This window comes from Cyprinus carpio, chromosome A9, assembly GCF_018340385.1.
Source record: "Cyprinus carpio isolate SPL01 chromosome A9, ASM1834038v1, whole genome shotgun sequence".
NCBI classification, from domain to species: Eukaryota; Metazoa; Chordata; class Actinopteri; order Cypriniformes; family Cyprinidae; genus Cyprinus; species Cyprinus carpio.
The window spans coordinates 3,301,267-3,325,086 of NC_056580.1; the positions used below are offsets into that span (position 1 = coordinate 3,301,267).

Below are 23,820 nucleotides of genomic sequence, written 5' to 3' on the forward strand. Positions count from 1 at the left end.
AAAGTATGTAAATCTATTTATAGGAATAGTTCTCTCCCATCGCTCTGTAGAGCCTCACTGATGTTTCTAATGAGTTTGGCATTTTGATCAGTTAGCCGTAAGTTGTTGTTTAGCAGTGTTGTTGTTTTCCCCACAAAAACTAATGTGGCTGCTACAACACTTCATTGTGTATATAAATTCATTCATATTCATACTGTTTTTATCTCAATTTCTTCCCTTTACAGGAGACGGATAGTTGGGAAATCATCGAGGGGCTAAGGATTGGGCAAACTCATGTCCAGAGGCCAGAGAAACATGAAGGTTTTATGCTGAAGAAGAGGAAATGGCCTCTAAAGGGCTGGCACAAGGTTGGAAATGACTTCCACCAGCTGGTTTCCACTGGTTAGGCTGGTTTCAGAGCTGTTTTTGGAGCTTGACAGCTGGTCAGATTAGACGACCAGATAAACCAACTGAAAACCAGATTTGCCAGACTAGGAGACCAGCTTAAAGACCAACAATTTTATTTTGTTTAATCTGGGTGCCAATAAACAATGTTTTACTTGTATTTCATGCTTTATTCCTTACAATATGTATTTACAGTAAATCTTAATTAGATTAATAGAGTTTTTTTTCTCTCTCTCTCTTCTATACAGCGATTTTTCGTTTTAGACAATGGGATCCTGAAGTACTCCAAATCTCCTGTAGATGTGAGTTGCTTTTAAATGGCTTCCTGTAGAGTGCTTGCAACGCTGCTCTGTGAATAATAATGAAGAGTTGTGTAGGTTGGTCAGAGAGAGACGGTGAGCTGTGATTGGCTGTCTGCTCTCGCTGTAGCGTGACTCAGATGAGCTCAGACTCAGCAGCAGAAACATCACTAAGCACTGACGCAACAAGGACAAAGTGAATGTGTGTGTGTGTGTGTGTGGAAACACACCTTTTACTTAGAAATGCGCATTAAGGAGATAGTTCACCCAAAAAGGAACATTCTGTCTTCATTTATTCAACCTCAAGTTGTTCCAAACCTGTATGAGGGTTTGTTTGTTTTATTTTGAAGAAAGTTGTCCCCATTGACTTCTATAGTATTTTTTTTCCATGCTATGAAAGTCTGGTTTCCAGCATTCTTCAAAATATCTGTTGTGTTCAGCAGAAGAAAAAAGCTCATTGAGCAGAACATGGGAATGAAATGATATTGTGTGTGTGTTTGTTTCAGACTCAGAAGGGAAAGCTTCACGGCAGTATAGATGTGGGTCTGTCTGTGATGTCCATCAAGAAAAGAGCTCGCCGCATAGATCTGGACACAGAAGAGCACATTTACCATCTGAAGGTCTGGGATTTGCTTGATCTGTATGTGCATTCATTGAAGTAATGTGGAGAGAAGCAGCGTTTCTTCAGCGTCAGGCACTTTTATGTCTCAGGGGTTTATTTTTTTATTTCTTTTTGATCTTTTTGTCATGTAAAGGTCACATTACATCTGTCTTGGAAACTGTTTTCATGTCTCCATCAATTTATTTTTGATGCATGATGTGAACTGGCTGTCTCCTTACTCTGTCTCTGTCTGTCTATTCAAGTGAAGTCTCCAGATGTTTTTGACATCTGGGTGTGCAAGCTGCGTCACCATCGTTTGTTTCGTCAGAACGAGATTGTTCGCTCTCCTCGTGATGCTACGTTACGGACCTTCCCTCCGTCTGCCAGTGCAGAGTCACCCCAGAACACCTCTTCCAGCGCACACCAAAACAAGGTCATTCTTGTCTTCTGTTTGTGTGTTTATGTTTTTGTCTGTAATAATTATAAATTAATTAGAAGTCGACTTGAAATCAAATTTGACCCTGTTTATAAATTTTCCTTTCTTCTTATTGTGCACAAGCTAGCTCCATTCCCTCCAGTTCCCAATGGAAGCATTATGGGTCGCAAAAGCAGTTTCATGTTGACTATAACAACAATATAAATCGACGTCAAGCTTCTTTCAGACAGCTGTGTAAACACGTGTGTGTGCCCTTTCAGCAGGGTAAACCCAGTAATCTGCCCTGGCAGCTGCCGCCATCCTGTAGTACTGGACAGAGTAAAGTGGCAGCCTGGTTACAGGAGTCAGAGGAGATGGACAAGTGCTCAGAAGGTGACACGCAATTCATTCGTAACCTGTCAAGAAGATATCAGTGCCACATTTTACCACAAATATATAAATAAATAAATTGTGTATATCTATATACATGTACATATACTAACAGTGTTTTTTAAAGAAGTCTCTTCTGCTCACCAAGCCTGCATTAATTTTGATCCAAAATACAGCAAAAGCAGTAATATTGTGAAAGATTTTTACTATTTTGATTTTTATTTCAGAACTTGCCTACTGCCAGTCTAGTCTTTTAGAATTGAGTCAACTGCTGCAAAGTCTGGAGATCTTACAAAGGACGCAGTCAGCTCCCAACTTCACCGACATGCAGGTATATCCACACACACACACACACACACACACACACACACACACACACACACACACACACACACACACACACACACACACACACAGACAGACAGACAAACAGCAGTTTCTAGGTGTCTAGTATATTTGTACAGATTGTGTTGCAGACAGATTGTATTTCTCTTTGGCTGCACTTACACTACAAACCTAATTCACAGGTTCTAGCACCTATCTGATGTTTTGTCCTGTCTGTTTACATTCACATGTGTATATATTAATATCCCACTGGACGGTTTAGCATTGTGCAGGTCAAACTTTTCGTTGAGTTGTGAATGAAGTAGAACAAATCGCTCGGCATAGCTATATTGGGAATTCGGAATTGGTTGAGACTGTAATGAAGCTCTATAATATATACATTAGCTTTGCATAATTCAGACATCCCTAACCCTCAAACTAATTTCAACCCCTCTACATGATTCTTCCTTCAGTATTTTCACTGAGGTCATTTTCAACATCTCTGCTTATGAAATAAAAACTCAGGCCACACATTTACAACATCTTTTTTTTGTTGTTGTCACTGCCAGTGGATTCAGTGCTTCAGTTTTCTGCTATTAACCCTCACCCCTTTGATTTGCATGTGTGTGTGTGTCCATGTAATTTAGAGTAACTGTGTAGATTTGACAAAGAAAGAAAAGCGAGTCAGCAGAAGATGGAGGACTAAAAGTATCAGCAAAGATGCAAAATTGCAACAGCAGGTACATCTTCACAACACCCACAATCAACACTGAGAAGAATTTATTACTAGCTATATATTATTTATTGCACTGTCTGCATCATATTAGCATCTGATTCACTGAAATTATGCAAATCTGAAACTGTGCTGAATGCAGTTTCCACGCTGCAATTACTATACTTACACAGTGATTCTGTTTTAAAGAGGCCCTAGCTGACTACCACAATCTGGTATACTTTATAGAGACTTTACAGCATTGTGATTCAGGCATCTGCATCAGTTTAAAATGTCAAAAGTGTGCCTTCATGCAGAAGAGGCTCAATTGCTTAGTGATTTTGCCACACAGTCTCGATGCAGCAGTGACCGCAGTTGAGAGAGTTTAATGTGTGTCAGTTTCCTTAACCTTCACGCACACACGTGTATGACCACTTACCCTCTGAACAACCTCATTATTGCAGTCCTTAACCTCAGCCATAGCATCAGAGGACACCGCCTGCTGCGGTCTAACTCTGAAGGTCTGACATTTGACTTAGTGGATCCATTATAAACCATTTAAACCATTTCAGGACCTTTAACAGCATATCTGACATAGTTTAAAAGACTTTTTCCATTTATAATAGATCACTACAGACAAGAGAGTGCGAGTGAATGGGACTGGCCATTTCTGTTTTATTCCCTCATAAATGTTTTTTTGGAAAGACTCATTTATTTGAATCATTACAGTGACATGTGAAAGTTTGGGAACCCCTTGCAGATTCTGTGAAAATGTGAATAAGTTTAACAAAATAAGAGAGAATGCTGTGTTCACCGCAAACATTCACTGATGCTCCAGAAGGAAACACGATGCATTAAGAGCAGGGGGGTGAAAACTTTTGAACAGGATGAACATTTCAAAAAAAAAACAATCTTGTTAAAAAAAAAAAAAAAAAAAAAAAAGAAAAAAAATCCATTTAGTACTGCCCTTTGGAAGCAACAGAAGATACTTCCATGTTTCCCGGAAGACAAATTGAGTACAATTTACCTTCAACTTCAAATTCAAAACGTTTTCACCCCTCGGCTCTTAATGCATCGTGTTTCCTTCTGGAGCATCAGTGAATGTTTGAACCTTTTTTTTATAGTTGTGTTTGAGTCCATCACTTGTCCTGAGTGTGAAAAGATGGATCTCAAAATCATACAGTCACTGCGAGAAAGGGTGTAAATATGCAAAAGATGCTGAAAAACTGAAGAATCTGCAGGAGCTGGAGGATTTTTCTAAGGAACAGTGCTCAGTTTAACTGTTCAGAACAAACAAGGGACTCATGAACAACCATCACAGAACAAAAAAACAGTCGTGGATCATCCAGGTAACCATACACAGTATTAAGAACCAAGGGTTCACAAACTTATAATACTAGTTATTTTAATAATGTCAGCTATTTTTTTGTCTTGTGGACTAAATGTAAATATCTTTTATGTAAAATATCTTACTCAGGACAGTACTAAATAAAAAAAAAATAACATGCATTTAGTTTGATCTCTCTTATTTTGTTAAAATTATTCACATTTTCACAGATTCTGCAAGGGGTTCCCAAACTTTCACATGCCACTGTAATTAAGAATGAACAAACACAGCTCAGCACAACTCAGAAAACAAATGAAGGTTACAGTATATGTAAGATAAGACATTTGATACTAAAGTTGCAAAATGTTTGAAATGATGTTGTTCAAAAGAATGTCTGCCCCATAGACTTTCACCTTAAGTGCATTACTGTAAAACCAATTTTTGCTGTCAAAACACTCAGTTACTCGACAGATCCACATATGCTGTGCTCTTGATACACCTTACTCGTTTTCATTTCCTAACAAGGTCATCTGTTATGAATTGGAACGTTTTCTTTTGTGTTGACATGTTAATGGGGTGTGTGTATGAGTAACTCTTGAGATGTGTATCTGGCTCTTGTGTTCACCCCCAGGTCCAGTCACTTCCCCAGTCACACAGTGCTAAAGTAAGCAGAACCTTCACTGTGATGTTATCTTGGTGTTACACCATGACATCACCATGCTGTAGTCTCTCAACCCCTTGCATGCAGTGCTGCTTTACATTTTCTCTGCAAATCATTATGTCAGTGTGACCTTTTTAGAAATAACTTTAGGTTATTGTTGTAACCCAAGTTCACCGAGAGCAATATGGGACTATGTAGACTATCATGGGACACACATCTTTATGGCAGTCCTTGAATCTCTATGCCATCACATGTTTAGATCACTGGCCCCGACTCTTTCCACATAACCTACTGCACAGACTCAACTCAAGTCCAGCTCTTCTGTAAGCCGATGACAAGTGGTCCATTTAGTTAGGTCTTCCTAAGTGAACTGGGTTTACAGTTATAACCAGTAGTTCTCTTCTAGTCTACTCGCTTGACATCTCACTGTCGAATATGACAAACTCCCATTTGTTAAGATCTTAAAATAAGGCCAACTCCACATGTCCAACCCACAATAAGATATGCAGGTATGGAACAAGAAAAGAGAGAGTAAATGAGTAAAAGTCTTTCTTTTAAGGGTGAACTATCCCTTCCCTTTAAGACCCTGCTTCTGGCTTTGAGTTCTAGGCTTTAAAATTTCACCAACATGTAAAGGGGAAGCCCAGTCTACTAGCAAACATATCTTCTATTGAGAAGCCTCTAAACAGGACTAAAGAGGTAGTCATTCCACCAGCAGAATGAACTCGAACTCCTGGAGGCTTCTTAATGAATAATGCAACTTGATGGCTAGACATGTGCCTTTATTCGGTAATGCGATATATCACTGTAATGAATATGCATGATATTGTTATCGTAGGCACTTCTAAATACCGTGAATAATTATACATTACAAATTATTCAGAATTTGGGATGCATTTTAAGAATACTTTTACCATCAACTGGTCAAAATGCACAACACCGCTATATGCTGCTTGAAAAACGTGTGTGCGCTCTGATGTAAACAGGCACGCATGAGAAACACATGGAGGAACACCTGAGAGATGCGCTGAATGAAAGCACATTCACTCTCTGACAGCAGATGGCGCTAAACTGCAGAAAATGCAGCCGTTACCCTGGAAACCCCATAAATAAAGCAGCTGCTACTTTCTAAAACGTATTTAAATAATTTTAAATAGCCATTCAGATTTGTGGATTTGCTGTGGTCTTCATCAAAGCGCCCAATACTTAAATATTTAGACTTAATAGGCTATTCATTTTCAAACTTTTTTTACCTGTTAATCTGGACTACAACATGTCCTAGATATTGTTTGAAAGCATTTTGATTCTTTATTGTTCATTCACACTTTACATTAGGGCTTCATTAGTTTACATAAACTGCCAATGAAAAATTCTTCTGAGCATTCATTAATCTTAGGTATTCCAATATTTAATGACACATTGTTAAAATCGTTGCAACTTTGTTTTTTAATGAGCTAACATGAACTGAGACTTTTTTTTTAAGAAAGATTAATAACGTCTGTAGCAAATGTAGCTATTGCTCATTGTGAATGTTAATGGTTAACTAATGAGTGATACCTATTGGTCTTTATAGTTCTTCTGCACTTTAATCGGAGTAAAACGTTTAACTTTTATATATTTTTCTGTATTGCTTTATTGTATTTCAAATATTCAGTTATTTTTGTTATAAGAAAAAGTTATTAAACCTGTTATACTGTATTATGACCACTTTTTTTAAACTAAATTTCAATATCGTGATAAAAGCATTAGCAATTAATCGCAACATGAAAATTTGATACCGGCATATCGCTTTTGATGGCATCTTGATGGCTTCCCTTAACCAGTGAGACAAGTGTTTTAGATTGCTGTACCTCTTGCTGGATTTGCAAAACAAACAAAAAACTGCTCACCATCCACCAGATACAAACAGTATGTCTCTTCTCCTCCCCAGACCTGAATGGGGGTGGGTGAAAAACTGGGATTTCAAATTCCAGACAAGAAAAACCCAGTTTGACGCAGTGGGGACAAATGCCAGATTGGGGTGTAAAGTTATCTCTGATAAGATGTGAACCTGAGGCATGCAGGGTTAATAGAAAGCCTCTTCAGCTCACTGACATGCATTGCTGTGGCGAATGTGAGTAGTAATCTTATATCAGACAGTCTTGATATCCACCCTCTTGAAATTCCATGATGAAATCATCTGCTTAGTAGCCAGACAGGAATGGTACACCCTTGATTCAAAGCCTGAATGTGATCCTGCTCCTCTGATCCAAGAATGTCTAACAGAGCATAAGAACAGAATTATATTCATGTGGTCTACATGACCGCTTGAGGCTGTCTACACCGAAAGCATAAAAGCGGAAATCCCAAAATTCATGTGGAGGTCAAAAATAGAAGTGGGCATCAGTTTTCTGTCAGTGCTTCATCACGTCGTGTCACACCACATTTGTTGATCTGCTTACATTAGGGGTTTAACGGTACATGTATTCTTCTCGAACCGTCACAGTTCGGTTCATGCAGTCAGATGATGAATACAGTCAGTCACAAGCAATCAATCCAGAAGGGACGTGCGCGGTAATGCAATGTTAACGGTCACAACAGGAGAGAGCAGAAGAAGAGATGATCTACGCACCAAACCAAAACAAGAATGTCGAGTTCAGATGCCACTCAAGAGCTCGAAGAACCGCCTGCATGTTTTAAATCAGCAGTGTGGGAAAGTTTCGGGTTCTAGAGATGCACTGCTCGACCGGCTATGAATCTAGACCGGTTTTTAGTTTTATTTTGGCCGATCTGTGTTCCAGAATTGCACACAAACTGCATTGCAATCATTTCCAAAAATGCAATTTGTGTGGAATTTTTATGAAGTCTGTAAAGAGGAGAAAATACTATCCCAGGCAGATCAAGCTCACTGTTCATGTCTTCAGAAATGTTTTGATGACATTTTCTTTTCCTCTTACCTCGTAGTGTGTTTATAAGCGCTGCACTGCTTTGTTTACAGCATTAACCAAGGAAACACTCTATCACTGCTGTTCCATAAGTGCCACCTGCTGTCAAAGAGTGAATCTACAATTTCATGCTGTTTTTGTTTTACGCAGGTGTCTTATGTAGCATAATTACACAAATCTGAAGTCAAATCATTCTGTTTTTGCATTAAATCTTGAAATTATACGATCTAATTCAAATCTATAACAACTGCGCATGCTTACATGTATGTAGCACTACTGTCTGTTCAAAATATATGAAAAAAAAAATCTATTTCCTGTTGTACCGAACTCGTATCAAACCATGACCCCAAAACTGAGGTATGTACCCAACCGTGACTTCTGTGTACCATGACACTCCTAGGCTTACATCTGGTTTCGACAAGGTTTTACAGTCAAGTAACAACCTAATAAAATTAGCTCAAGGCCTCAGAATTGTGTTAGTGACATTCAGAAACATGCCAGATGAGCTTGGATTGGAAACCTAAGTACAAATATTTAGATATTGTGGATGTTGGTGAAATAACTTGCATTGTACCAGAGAAATTAAATCTATTTTAACATTCACAATTTTTCCACTGACCATGGTTTCCATACTTATCTACATAAATGTCTGCAAGGAGTCAACTTCAAAGAAGTCACCCATCTCTGAAAGTCTCTAACTAAAAAGAATAAAAGTAGTCCTAACGGTACGGCCAATGCTTAACAGACTCAGACAAAAAGACAAAAGGACGCCTCAGACTGAACTGGTTCAAGCTGTTTTGAAATCTTATCCTCTTCTGTTACAACATGGATGCTTGATCCTTGAAGCCCCATGCACACATACTTTGTCAAAGATAACTTTTCTCTAGGATTATGACCAACCATAGTTCTTGTAAGTATAAGTTGATGTAGAAATGTTTTGTCAGAGATGAAGGAGGATGTGTAAATATCCATCCTTGAGATCTGTAGAGGTAAATCATTTTTTCTGTGTACAGAATTCAAAGATTCAGAATATCGATACACAAATCCTTGCCATTTGAATTCTGAGATTTTTTGAACAACTAATGAGCTGATGAGTTGATTCAGGTGTGCTTAGTTAGATATAGAGTTGAGGGTACTCCAGGACCAGGGTTGGGAACCAGTGCCCGAGTGCACTGACCAGTGGTCTAAAGGCGTGCTAGTGTAAGGCTTCACGAAAGGCCACACATTTGCAAATATTGTACCATAATGAGATGTTGAGTGAGTCAACCAAAAGAGAACAGAATGTGATCTTAAATTCGAAGCGTACAGCTGCAGCAATAATAAAAGCGATTTAACAATGTTTAAAAACAAACTGGATGTCATCGGCTCTGAATGATGGGGTTCTGTTCTGACTCAAACCAACTCTACTTTCAGCTAAGCACTATAAACATACACATGACTTAACACAGCCTGTGTTGACCTAGTATGACTGATTGTTTTTTTGATAACATGTTAATGCATGCTGAGGGTTCACATGTTGTCATGTGCTGATGTATAAATTAACTTCATTTCACTGTTGACCTGTGTGTTAACTTTATACTGCTTGGCCTAATGTGTGTTTTTGTGTTTCTGTGAACTCTTTACTGCAATCTAACTAAACTACACTCATCCACTCTAGACTTCAGATGTCCCCAGTTGGGTTTTTCCTCAGCCAACGGAATCGCTCAGCTCTAAGAGAGACTGTTTGTCTTCCTTGCGTTCGGAGGCCCATGTTGCTGGTTATCCCAAGACTGTGTCTGGGATCACTTCTATCTCACTGTAGTGTGTGTGTGTGTGTGTGTGTGTGTGTGTGTGTGTGTGTTTCAGGTTCCACTGAGTGCAAGTTTGTCTCAAGTGCGTCTCCACTCCTCTAATCCTAACCTATGTGCAGAGTTGGCAGATTTTCAAACCCCGGTCACACGTCTGACTGACAGTATCGACAGCGCCAGTGACTACATCAAACTGCAGGAAGATTTCTGCATAATTGCGCAAAAAGGTGAACACTACTCACTGGATCTACATTGCAATGGTAAAAAAAATAAAATAATCGTTTTTAAGTTGTGATCTTCTCACAAAATCTGAAATTTTGGGAACTTTGTGAATCTGTTATTGTTACTGTTATGTATGTTTAAGTTTGTAAGATTAAAATGTATGTAGTTAGATTACAAGTATTACAAACCATAAACAAGAATCGTTTTGATTAGTACGTAGTCAGAACCAATTTTTTTGTTCATGGAGGTTCACTGAGATATGTTGGAAACACTGCTTCAGGCAGTCAGTTACACACTGAAAAACAAAAGGTGCACAGCTGTTCTTGAGTGATAGTGTGCTACAGGTCCAGGCCGCAGGCTCTGACCCGGAGACAAAGCCTGGCGGCGTCGTAAAGTACTCAGCATGGACTTGTGTGTTTGTTGCAGTGCACTCTCTTCTGAAGTCTGCCTTCAACACGGTGGCCATAGAGAAAGAGAAGATTAAACAGGTGTTGTTGGAACAGGAGCAGACCGGCCAATCAAATCAGATTATAACCCTCCGCCGCTCCCTATCACAGGTCAGCTCCGCCCACCGCACGCTGTTACTGTTATAATAAACAAAAACGGAGTTCACTTTTTATTTGTGTCGATTTATACAATATGCATATGACTTAATTTATTGCTTTATGTTTTTGGTAAGACTTCATGATATTTAACAGACTTTACACTACTGTTCAAAAGTTTGGAGTCAGTAAGATATATTTTTAAAGAAAATTAATACTTGAATTCAGTGAGTGAGTAATGATGTTGACAAATTCAGCTTTGCGTCAGAAATAAATGACATTTTAAATAGTGCTGTCAAACGATTAATCGCATCCAAAATAAAACTTTTTGTTTATATTATATGATATATGTATGTGTGTTGTTTATATTTATTATGTATATATAAATGCACACACATGCATGTATATATTTAAGAATTGTTTTCCGTTTATATATAAAATATTTATATTTGTGTATATAATATACATTAAATATATATATGTGTGTGTGTGTGAATATTTTTTAAAATAATTACATGTATGTTTGTGTATTTATATATAAATAATAAATATACACATATATGGCATATTTTGGATGCGATTAATCGCGATTAATCGTTTGACAGCACCAATTTTAAAATGTATTTAAATAGAAAACAGTTATTTTAACTTGTAATAGTAGTTTACAGTATTACTGTTCTTACTGAATTTTGATCAAATAAATGCTGCCTTGGAGAGCAGAAGAAAACTCCATTAAAAAATCTGACCGACACTTTGAACAATAGTGTACATTAAGAATCAGATGACCCTTCATACACTCGTCTGCTCACTTGTTATGGATGATTCTGTTGTGTAGGCCTTGTCCCAGAATGCCGAGCTCAAGACCCGTCTGAACCGGATCCACTCTGAGTCGGTTCTGTCTGAACAGGTCGTCAGTGTGAACATCATCAGCAGTCCCGATGAGGTCTGATATCCCTCTACTCTGAACCATTTGAGTTCCTTACAAGGAAATGTGTTTCATGTGAATGACACTGCGGCTTGGAAAATCCCTTTTTACAGTTGAGAATACCGTAAAAAGGCATGGAGCTACAGGGTTGATCACCCATTCACTGTTAGAGCTTGAAATCTCACTTCTTACTCTTGTACATTTGCTATTGTTTGGGTCTTTAAAGGATGATTCAGATAGAAAGCGACACTCAGTACTCTGGCCTCATACACTCTGGCTGCAATACAACCAAACAGAGCAGTCATTAGACATAATGAGTCCCACGAGAAGGCTGCTCGTACTGATCAACCATGTGTTTAACTATTGGCAGCAGACATTGTGTTTCAAGGCTTTCACTTTCTACAAGATTTAAATCCTTCGGCTTTTTGCGCTCCTCACATCAGGTTGTATATCTTTGTGAAGCGTCCTTCAGTACAAGTGGCTGCCTGCGATACATTTTAGCTCTAAAAATGCAAATCTGCAAGGAACATATTGAAGTAACCGTGAAATCCTTTAATGGTGTATGTTTGTGTTTTGTAGGCAGGTGAGCCGCTCCACGTGGGCATCCCTCTCTCTCAGCAGGTGGCCAATGAGAGCAGACTCTCCATGTCAGAGTCAGTGTCCGAGTTCTTCGATGCGCAAGAGGTGCTTCTGTCCGCCAGTTCATCAGAGAATGAGGTGAGAACTGTGTGTTAATGTTAAAGATATGAAATGCATGTTGCTGCTGAATGCAGAAGGTGAAACACAATAAAAACCACATTCAGAAATGTGGGTTTAGCCAGATCGTTTAATGTTTTTGAAATAAGTCTCTTCTGCTCACCAAGGCTGCATTTATTTGATGAAAATACAGTAAAATAGAACTATTGTGAAATTTTCTATTGGAATATATTTTAAAATGTAATTTATAACTGTGATGCCAAAGTTTAATTTTATTATCAGTGTTGAAAACAGTTGTGCTGTATACTATTTTTGTGGAATTTTTTTTTAGGATTCTTTGATTAATTGAAAGTTCAAAAGAAGGCCATTTATTAGAAATAGATTATTTGTGTGTAATTTCTACAGTTCAGTTAATGAAGAAACAAGTTATGTAAAATTTTTTATAGAAATAAGTGCAAACATTGAAACCAGCATTTCTCAGTGACATCAGAGCAACTCAAATATGAGTTTCAGTACATAATTCCCATAGTATTTCATAGTTTTGATTACTTAAATAATAATAAGAAAGCATGATTAGATGTGTCCAGACTTGTATGTATTCAAGCTCAAGTGAATCATTGCAATTATCAGTTAGGATTTATCAGCTGTCAGTGTCGCCTGTGTAAGCATGATCTGTTTGTTTAAGTGTTGTTTATTTGCACACTGCACTGCAGTAGGTCATTACACACACACACACACACACACTTTACAGTTAGTCAGCACTGCGCAAAATGAAAGACAGTGAGTAACATCATCTCTCTCTCTCTCTCTCTCAGGCCTCTGATGACGAGTCTTACATCAGCGATGTGAGTGATAACATTTCAGAGGACAACGCCAGCGTCACAGATAACGTTTCCAGACAGAGTAAGATCGCTCTCCCTCCTCGTTTTGTTCCGTTCATTAGAGCTGGACGTCATCCTGATGGGACACATGACCTTTGCGTTACACACACACACACACACACACACACACACACACACACACACACACACACACACACACACACACACACACACAGACATGCACATGCTCTCTCCCCCAAATAGATCCAAACACACACACATGAACTGAAAGACAAATCCTTTTACAAGCGCATACAGTATATATATTATCTACATAAGGAATAAAGCAAATAACTAACTTTATATGCACAATCTATTAGATTTATGGTAACTAGGTCAGCGTAAATTCAGAGAACTCTGAGGAGACAAATAACTTTAATTTATGTTGAATAAAGCAGTAATATTGCTGATAACTATATTAAATATCACAATGTAGTAAATAGTCATACATTTTAACATGAACGCACAACAAAATAGGTAACTTCCAAGATTTTATTTCAGTTAATGTTTATTTTATTTCAAGTATCAAAAATGTTTTTTCATGGTGTTAGCTTTAGTTTCAGTTAACTATAATCATCCAACCCCAGTATCCCATGAGTAACCTGGTGTTTCTCCCTCAGTGCCTAATGGTGATCTGGCCAGTGGTGCGTTTCGTAACGGTAGACGTACCTGTCTCCCTGCTCCCGCCCCTGACACTTCCAACATTAACCTGTGGAACATCCTGAAGAACAACATCGGGAAAGACCTGTCGAAAGTGTCCATGCCAGTGGAGCTGAACGAGCCGCTGAACACACTGCAGCACATGTGTGAGGAGCTGGAGTACACGGAGCTGCTGGATAAAGCGGCTCAAACCGACGACCCCTATGAACGCATGGTACGCTCCAGCACTTAAAGCGACAGTTCACCCTAAATTAATGGTCTGTCGTTAATTACTCATGTTCATGTTGCTCCAAACCCATAAGACTTTTGTTTAAAACACAATGAGCCTGAGAGATTTCTGTCCCTCAATTAAACAAACAAACAAACAAACAAACAAACATTTTGAGTTTTGAAGATGAACGAAAGTGATTGGAACGACATGACAGTGAGTAAATAATGACAGAATTTTCATTATTGGGTGAGCTGTCTCTTTAAATGATCTTAATTTTCAAAAGACATACACCTAATAAGCATTTGTAACATTTTTTTTTTTTGTGCAACATGACAGCTGTGTTGGTAACTACACTCTTTAAAATAAAGGTTCTATATTGGCATCAATGTTTCCATTAAGAATCTTTAACATCAATGGAATCTTTCCATTCCAAAAAAAGGTTCTTTAGATTTTCAAAATGTTCTACACACTAAGGTTTAAAAAATGTTTACTGAAAGGTTCTTTGGGGAACCTAAACTGGTTCTTCTATGGCATCACTGCGAAAAAAAACCCTTTTGAGACCTTTATTTTTAAGAGTGTAGCTAGTTTTTGAACCAAAATAGTCTGTCTGCTCTTACAAGCTTTAAATTCAATGGTCCACCAGATCAAATCAAGTTTACTAGTCAGTAGACTAGCTGGTCAACCATCAAGACCAGACTGTTAGCTTGAAACAGATAATAACCAGCATAGACCAGCCAAGTAAATCCAGCTACTGTACATATAGTTTTACCTTGATCTTCCAGCAGAGAAAGGTAGTCCAGAGTGTCCGAGGAGAGACAGAAACATGCCCACATACACGAATGCTCATGAACTCACCTACATACATAGCGATATAAGAGGAGCTATTAGGTGGCTTGTGGAAGGGCGAACAGGGCCTGAAGCAGGAACACATGTCCCTTGTGGACAAGGAGGTGGGCATTTACCTCTGGCCTCATTAAGTCCTTTTAATGTAGCCTAGTTTTAGTGTCCACACACTGAGATACACACTGACACCTTCGAGCATTCATTCTCCACACTGCAGGGCTACTGATACTGTAGTAATGATGCTGCAGTGTAGGCGGCTGACTGCACGACTGTTTTAGACTTTTACGCACATTTACTCTCGCAGACTTTGAATGGATCCCTAAAATAAGCCGTGTTACTCTCTGCAAATCAAACAAAAATTAAAATTAAGAAATTAAGTTTTTTATAATTAATGTTTTTAATCAGCTTTAACAGCAAATGCTATCATGATGTATAACTATTTTGCAATTTAAATAATATTTATTATTATTAATAATTCTTAGCTTTCATGAAAATAATGTCACAAAGCACTGAATAGAAGTATTATTATTATTATAAATAGTCAAAGTAATGAGACTTTTTTTGGGGTGATGTGATTTATTTTCTAATAATTGTTTTTAATCAGCAAATACTACAATGACACATACTGTAAGTACTTTGCAGTTTAGATGAGATGTTTTAATCATCATCATATAACTTATTATTATTATTATTATTATTAATGATTACAGTAATTAATTGTGATTAATTTTCCAGTGATTAATTTTCCAGAAAATAGTGTCACAATGCACACAAAATATTTAGATTTGTCCTGAAACCATGCACACACTGTGTTTGTGTGGATGTAATGCTCTCTTAAGGCACATTTATCCCATTATCTTGTTTCAGTAAGCACTGCTCTGTCTGTATAAAGAGCACATAGTCTATCTGGACTCCATGGTTTCAGTAGTAATGAGTGTATTGACAGGTTGCTTTGTTTGTGTGTGCAGGCAATCGTTGCAGCGTTTGCAGTTTCAGGATATTCATCCACCTATTATAGAGCAGGCAGCAAACCCTTTAACCCCCTTCTGGGGGAAACGTATGAATGTATCCGTGAAGACAAAGGATTCTGCTTCTTTTCTGAACAGGTATGAATTAATGCATCTCTCTCCCTCACACACACACACACACACACACACACACATCTAGTAGCTGCAGTATCTGTTCCAGGTGAGTTCCTGTCCTTCACTGTAGCACTGCACCACTTTCAGTGTGTGTGTGTGTGTGTGTGTGTTTGCGGGAGGCAAGGCCATCAATAGTCCTCTGGTGAAGGTTCTTCCTGCGTGACTTGAAAAAGGTCTTTGTCAGCAGTGAACTTTCCCACAGGCTGTGTGTGAGTGACAAGTCAAGTCTCCTTTATTTATAAAGTGCTTTATACAATGCAGATTGTGTCAAAGCAGCTTTACTGTGTGAACCAGGAAAAACTTGTGCTGATAATGCAAGTGAACAATAGAAAACAGTCAGTTTATCAGTTAAAGTCAGTGTCCCTGACTAAACAAGCCAAAGGTGACAGTGGCAAGGAACCAAAACTCCATCGATGACAGAAATGGAGGGAAAAAAAATCCTTGGGAGAAACCAGGCTCAGTTCTCCTCTGGCCAGACGAAACCAGCATGGTGTGGTTTAATTCCAGGCTGCAGCACATGTCAGATTGAGCAGAGGACTTGTCTGGTTCTCGTGGTCTTGAGCTGATGGCCCACAAGGTCTTCACAGGGGATCTGTCTCTAGGGTTCGTCTAGTTCACACGGTCTCCGCTGACATTCAGGGCTGTTGAGGTCGTCTCTAGGTGCTGATCCACCATCTGATCTGGATACGGACTGGATCCGTATGGCTACAGTGACCTCGGAATAAGAATAAAACAGACTAATATTAGCGTAGATGCCATTCTTCTTATGATGTAGCAAGTATAATGGGCTTTATGGGAAGTGTTCCCGGTTCCGGTTGACCTAATTAATGCAGCCTAACAATCAGATTTGAATGCCAGAAAAGTGATTGTGTGTTATGTGTAAGCCAGGTTAAAGGAGTAGTTCACTTCCAGAATAAAAATTCCCTGATAATTTACTCACCCCCCTGCCATCCAAGATGTTCATGTCTTTCTTTCTTCAGTCGTAAAGAATTTTATTATTTTTTTTAAGAGAAATTAGCAGGTGTTATTTTTCTAACATATGCCATGTATATAGTGTTATGTAAGAATCTACATAATAAAAATAATTTTTTTAAAAGAAATTAAGGTTTTGAGGAAAACATTCCAGGATTTTTCTCCATATAATGGACTTCAATGGTGACCAATGGGTTGAGCGTCCAAATTGCAGTTTCATTGCACTTTAAACTTGCCAAGATGTCAGGTGCTCTGGCTCCCGGTAAACATTGGACTATGGTGGCTGGTGTCTATATTTTCACATTCCGTACAATAGAATTGCCAATAATTAGAACTTTGATCAGGTTTCTCAGTGGGTGCGTCACTGAGTGGGGAGAACCTGTTAATGTTTTAATCGGAATGGAAGAGTGGTGTTTTGACCTGCAACCATGCTGCCTCACAGTCACCCAGTCGCCCTGCTGCAGGGGCTCTGCAACCGGAACCGAACAATGTTTGGGACTCGCTGATCTAGTCGCATCCAAAGCTGTATCTACAGCCCTCACATTCTTATTGTCCTCAATTAAAGTTTGGATGCGTGTCTCTAGGTCTGAAATCATCTCTGTTAGCCGAATTATTTTCCTGCATTTATCACATGTGAATCCCACGCCACTGACAGAGGAAGCTACACTAGGCTAGGCCAGTATTACTACCTTGTGGAAAAAACATATTTTTAACAGGAGTTTATATCTTCCTGTCTGTGTACAGGTGAGCCACCATCCGCCCATCTCCGCTTGTCACTGTGAGTCACAGAACTTCACCTTCTGGCAGGGTAAGACTTATACCACTCCTTTATTTTACACTCAAAAAACTTTTATCATCACACTCAAGTGTGTGTGTGTGTGTGTGTGTGCTTCAGACGTCAGATGGAAGAATAAGTTTTGGGGGAAGTCTATGGAGATTCTTCCCATCGGAACAGTGAATGTCATGCTGCCCAGGTCTGTTTCTCTGGTCCATTTATTCAGCCTGCATATGTCCCTTCGTCTGTGTGACTCTCGGTGTCATGTTTTGTGCATGTGTCGGTAGTTATGGTGATCACTACGAGTGGAACAAGGTGACGACGTGCGTCCACAACATTCTGAGCGGGAGGCGATGGATCGAACATTATGGCGAGGTCACGATCAGAAACACCCGCAACACTGCCTGCATCTGCAAACTCACCTTTGTTAAGGTACATGCACATCTGCAGCAGCATGTAAATATATATCACAAATAAGTCCTGGTTCTCAACCAATAGGGGGCACTAGTTTAAATTGTTTTTTTAATGTAGCTATATTAAAATAATTGTGATTAAAATTATAAAAAAAAAACACAACAACATACTGACATCATATTTTTGTGCTTATTTTTATTAAAAGAGAAGTACAGGACCGGCATGATATAATTATTTATATTGTTTCATTGATATCGAGTCAAATTTTTATTCCATTTTTATTTTTATTTTTGAATATGTTGGCCTGGGCAATTTTTCTTTTTGTTTTATGTAATAATTAGTGCTGTCAAACGATTAATCACGATTAATCGCATCCAAAATGAAAGTTGTTGTTTTCATAACATATGTATGTGTACTGTGTGTTTATTTACTATGTATATATAAATACACACACATACAGTATATATTTAGAAAATATTTACATGTATATACATTTATATATTTATATTCTTATATTTTATATAAATATATTTAATATATAAACATAACATATTTTTCTTAAATATATTATATTTATATGATCAGAAATTCAGTTAAAATGTTCAACATTATTACAATTTAAAATAACCATTTTCTATTTGAATATATTTTAAAATGTAATTTATTCCTGTCAATGATTTAGGAATCATGAAAGTTATCATAATAATATCACAAAACAAAAGCAATTTTCCATTTTCATGTTTTAAACAAAAACCATGATACTTTTTTTTCAGGATTCTCTAATGAATGAATGTTCAAAAGAACACAAATGAAAATCTTTTGAAACATTAGAAATGTCTTTACTTTCACTTTTGCATAGGTGAAATCATATCCGCCCTATATATATATGAAACAGAAAGGCATGCGTGAATCGTATCATGAATCAGAATCTAAATGTGGAGCGTCTAGAGATGTGCGTATGTGTGTTTGGGTCCAGGGAAACTACTGGAGCTCGAATGTGAATGAGGTGCAGGGATCAGTGATGGAGCAGGAGGGGAAAGTCATTCACAGACTGTTTGGGAAATGGCATGAGGGTCTGTACTGTGGAGTCCCACCTTCAGCCAAATGCATCTGGAGACCAGGTATATACTGTACACTCACAAGGTCCAGAATCGACATTTGCCAGTTGCAAGTAAAAATAGACTGGCACAATATAAATGTAGAAAATATAAATGGTAATAAAAATTGTTTAAGTTAAACCCTCACTTAAAGGGATAGTTCACCCATAAATCTAAATTATGTCATTAATGACTCACCCTCATGTCGTTTCAAACCCGTGAGACCTCGGTTCATCTTCGAAACACAGTTTAAGATATTTTAGATTTAGTCCGAGAGCTTTCTGTCCCTCCATTGAGAATGTATGTACGGTAAACTGTCCACGTCCAGAAAGGTAAAAAAAACATAAACAAACAATTGAGGAACAGAAAGCTCTCACACTAAAAATTTTTTGAAGCATCAAAAATACATTTTGGTCCAAAAATATCAAAAACTACGACTTTATTCAGCATTGACTTCTCTCCCGGGTCTGTTATGAGCGCGTTCACAACACTGCAGTTTAGTGATATCCGGTTCGCGAACGAATCACTCTATGTAACCGGATCTTCTTGAACCAGTTCACCAAATCGAACTGAATCGTTTGAAACGGTTCGCGTCAACAATAAGCATTAATCCACAAATGACTTAAAGGAACACTCCACCGTTTTTTGAAATAGGGCTTATTCACATTATTTCCTACATTTAGATAGGTGGGCAAATGCATTTTTGTGTCAGTGCATGCATTGTTTTAGTTTGACTGGGTCGGCGTTAGCTTAGCTTAGCACAATGAATGGAATCCTTTGTTGCCAGCTAGCATGGCCTGAGTAAAAGTGATCAAAAAATTTTAAAAAACAACCCACCTAATTACTTCTTGTGGCCTGCGTATTCACAACGAGTACAAATAGCCATCCAGATTAACACTAGGCGATTTCCTAGGCAGATATTGACTTGGGACTATATTATGGGGAAGCACAGGCGAAGCACTACTACTTCGGCGCAGAGATATCACGCAACACATGAAATCCCACGACTTCCGTCAACATACCGGCGTGAATAGTGGCTGCCTGGCTATTTTCCTTACAGTACACGAATGGCGATGAACATGGCTGATTTTGAGATAGACGAAGAGGGTGACTTCTCAGACAGTCAAGAACCAGAACCATACCTATTTGAACCAGAGTTTACAGAAGATGAGCTGCGTGCTTTGGAAAATAGAACGACAGGAGGAGGAGGTTGCGATCGCTCAACAGCCTGAGGACGTGAGGATGAGAGCCAACATGAACTGGTGGTGTGAATGTGGGGGAATATGCCAATCTATGCCGACGGAAATAGAGTGTCTGTGCTGTAGAGAGTGGGACATGTTTTTGCCATTGATGACCAGGCTTAACACGTCAGATCAAGATGAGCGTGCCCGAAGTTGTGTCACATCTACAGAGGATTTCACGGCGCTGATCCATTCTGCAGTACTCGATTTTTTTTTCCGGTGCGAAAAAACCAAATGGAAAAAAGCCCACAAAGCAAAATATAACATTAATTATGTTCATCGCCATTCGTTTACTATAATAAACATGACGCATGTATAGATCGACCCATATTATACCTGTATTCACAGTATTCATGTTGACGGAAGTCGTGGGATTTCATGTGTTGCGTGATATCTCTGCGCCGAAGTAGCAGTGCTTCGCCTAAGCAGCAGTGCTTCGCCTGTGCTTCCCCATAATATAGTCCCAAGTCAATATCTGCCTAGGAAATCGCCTAGTGTTAATCTGGATGGCTATTTGTACTCGTTGTGAATACGCAGGCCACAAGAAGTAATTAGGTGGGTTTTTTTAAATTTTTTTGATCACTTTTACTCAGGCCATGCTAGCTGGCAACAAAGGATTCCATTCATTGTGCTAAGCTAAGCTAACGCCGACCCAGTCAAACTAAAACAATGCATGCACTGACACAAAAATTCATTTGCCCACCTATCTAAATGTAGGAAATAATGTGAATAAGCCCTATTTCAAAAAACGGTGGAGTGTTACTTTAAGCTGTTAACTTTTTTAACATGGCTGACACTCCCTCTGAGTTCAAATAAACCAATATCCCGGAGTAATTCATTTACTCAAACAGTACACTGACTGAACTGCTGACCGAGCCAGATAATGAACGAGACATTGACTCGTTCTCGAGTCAAGAACCGGTTGCATCGGTTTTCGGATCACCGGTAGTGATGGGAAATTCTGTTCTTTTCCGCGAACCGGTTCTTTCGGACAGTTTGATTCAATAAACTGGTTGCCGAAAACGGTTCACCAGTTCTTTTGCGCTCGACGTAATGACTACATTGGCGATGATTGCACTTGATTCAAGCCTTCGGTTTAACCGCGCTCATAACATTAGCACAGAATCAGTTCAGAATCAATCACCAAAAGAACAAGTTCAGTTCAGACGCGCTGTGTGTCAGTCTGAATCACGCATGCGCAGTATCATCAGCTCCTCGGTTCTCGAATCGGACGCGTCCGACAGAAACGGTTCTTGACTCGAGAATGAGTCAATGTTTCGTTCGTTATCTGGCTCGGTTCAGTCAGTGTACTGTTTGAGTAAATGAATTACTCCGGGATATTGGTTTATTTGAACTCAGAGGGAGTGTCAGCCATGTTGAAAAAGTTAACAGCTTAAGTCATTTGTGGATTAATGCTTATTGTTGACGCGAACAGTTTCAAACGATTCAGTTCGATTTGGTGAACTGGCTCAAGAAGATCCGGTTACATCGAGTGATTCGTTCGCGAACCGGATGTGCTGTGAACGCGCTCATAACAGACCCGGGAGAGAAGTCAATGCTGAATAAAGGCAGTAGTTTTTGATATTTTTGGACCAAAATGTATTTTCGGATGCTTCAAAAAATTCTAACGGACCCTCTGATGTCACATGGACTACTTTGAAGATGTTTTTATTACCTTTCTGGACGTGGACAGTTTACCGTACATACATTCTCAATGGAGGGGCAGAAAGCTCTCGGACTAAATCTTAAATATCTTATACTGTGTTCCGAAGATGAACGGAGGTCTCACGGGTTTGGAACGACATGAGGGTGAGTCATTAATGACATAATTTTCATTTTTGGGTGAACTATCCCTTTAAGTGAGGTGAGTAGATCGAACCAAAGTGATACAAGCAGTTTGCTTATAGAAAAAATGTGTCTGTAACAATGTGTTTGGACCTACATCTCATCATTTACCAAAAGTCTGAGTTTTTTTATACAAGAAGAAATGTTTCTTGAACATCAAATCAGCACAAGCATCATGCGACACTGAAGACTGGAGTAATGATGCTGAAAATCAAGTCATTTTATACTGCAGTATTCACTTTATTACTATTTTACTGTTTAAACGTAAGTGACCCCAAACTTTTGAACAGTAGTGTAAGATTATTGTCTAGTGAAGGAGAAAAAGTGAGTGAGTGATTTGGGAGAGAAGTAACTAACCAGTCGCTGTTGTAGAAAGTACATGAGTAAACAGCTCTCAGATCTGTTGTAATTTAATTAAGTACACTTTAATAGCCAGTTGTAAATATCCACAGTGATAAATGCTCTCAATTTAGCAATCATTTGCATTGTTATGACCCTACACAACACAACATCTGACGCTGCACAGGCAGTCGATGTTTGAGAGTGAGATGCTAATGCTAATGTTCCTCTCTTCGGTGTGTAAACGGATGTTGTGTTTGTGTATTCAGGGTCTATGCCTACGGATTATGAGCTGTACTACGGCTTCAGCAGGTTTGCCATAGAGCTCAATGAGCTCTGCCCTGAGCTGAAGGAGCTGCTGCCACCAACAGATGCTCGATTCAGGCCGGACCAGAGGTACATGCAGCGTCTCATCTCATATTACACTCTTACTGTAAAAACATACTGTAGTTTAGTGGCACGGGAGAGTGATCCACAGCCTCACAAGAAGAAGTCACTCTAGAAATGATTTTGACCTCATTTTGAAGGGTTCCATAAAGCCTCGCTTATCTTTGAAAGGCTTTGACGGCTGTGGCTTTTCATGCGATTGTGTTGTAGGAAAACCTCAGCTTATAAAAACTCAAAGAAATGGTGTGACTCATGCAGTATTGACATATTTAATATTGAAAACGCAAAGTGAAAGTAACATGAAAAAAATGAGGACGGTTCATGAAAAGAATGAATTCCAGTCAGTTCCTTTGTAACAAATGGACCAGAAAACCACTTGCTATTAAGACTATAAGACTAGTTGCTATTACTAGTGGTTGGCAGGTGGTTTTAGGAAGAGTTAATTAAATTTTGCGTACCAGAACAGACAGAAATTGTTGTTTAAAGGTGCAGTATGTAATATTGACAGCTAGCAGTTGATATAGGTACTGCATTCCAAATTCAAAATATTGGAGAAAGTTGTTTTTCCCGCCACGTCCTCCTCAGACTCAACACTCATGCGAGTTGCCAGATTGATGACACTCAACAAGAATGAGCGCAATTGACAACAGAAGGCAGTGAGCCTTATACAGCTGATGAGTTTATTTATTCCATGTTTTAATGTTCTTCTGGTCACCAAGCTTTTTAGATGGAAGCCGAGGCTTTTTAGGTTGAGCAGAATCTGACTCAGTTCATTTGCTGGCTTCTATGACTGCAATACGCTGA

The 23,820-nt window shown here is 38.7% G+C and overlaps 1 protein-coding gene across 7 annotated transcripts in view; it reads left to right on the forward strand.

The window, feature by feature from the left end:
- Positions 1-23,820, forward strand: part of LOC109056253 (oxysterol-binding protein-related protein 6-like) — a 51,992-nt gene that overhangs the window by 24,763 nt on the left and 3,409 nt on the right. The window contains exons 3-22 of one of the 7 annotated variants that reach the window (XM_042763193.1): positions 225-347; positions 633-686; positions 1,190-1,303; positions 1,547-1,717; positions 1,981-2,092; positions 2,317-2,420; positions 3,061-3,153; positions 5,084-5,116; positions 9,883-10,051; positions 10,473-10,603; positions 11,424-11,531; positions 12,093-12,230; positions 13,025-13,112; positions 13,711-13,964; positions 15,773-15,910; positions 17,663-17,726; positions 17,814-17,892; positions 17,981-18,125; positions 19,084-19,228; positions 22,899-23,025. In XM_042763193.1, the coding sequence (XP_042619127.1) occupies positions 225-347; positions 633-686; positions 1,190-1,303; positions 1,547-1,717; positions 1,981-2,092; positions 2,317-2,420; positions 3,061-3,153; positions 5,084-5,116; positions 9,883-10,051; positions 10,473-10,603; positions 11,424-11,531; positions 12,093-12,230; positions 13,025-13,112; positions 13,711-13,964; positions 15,773-15,910; positions 17,663-17,726; positions 17,814-17,892; positions 17,981-18,125; positions 19,084-19,228; positions 22,899-23,025 (2,390 nt within the window). The remainder of the gene's footprint in view (positions 1-224; positions 348-632; positions 687-1,189; positions 1,304-1,546; positions 1,718-1,980; positions 2,093-2,316; positions 2,421-3,060; positions 3,154-5,083; positions 5,117-9,882; positions 10,052-10,472; positions 10,604-11,423; positions 11,532-12,092; positions 12,231-13,024; positions 13,113-13,710; positions 13,965-15,772; positions 15,911-17,662; positions 17,727-17,813; positions 17,893-17,980; positions 18,126-19,083; positions 19,229-22,898; positions 23,026-23,820) is intronic. The other 6 variants (XM_042763194.1, XM_042763195.1, XM_042763197.1 and 3 more) reach the window with 6 other exon arrangements.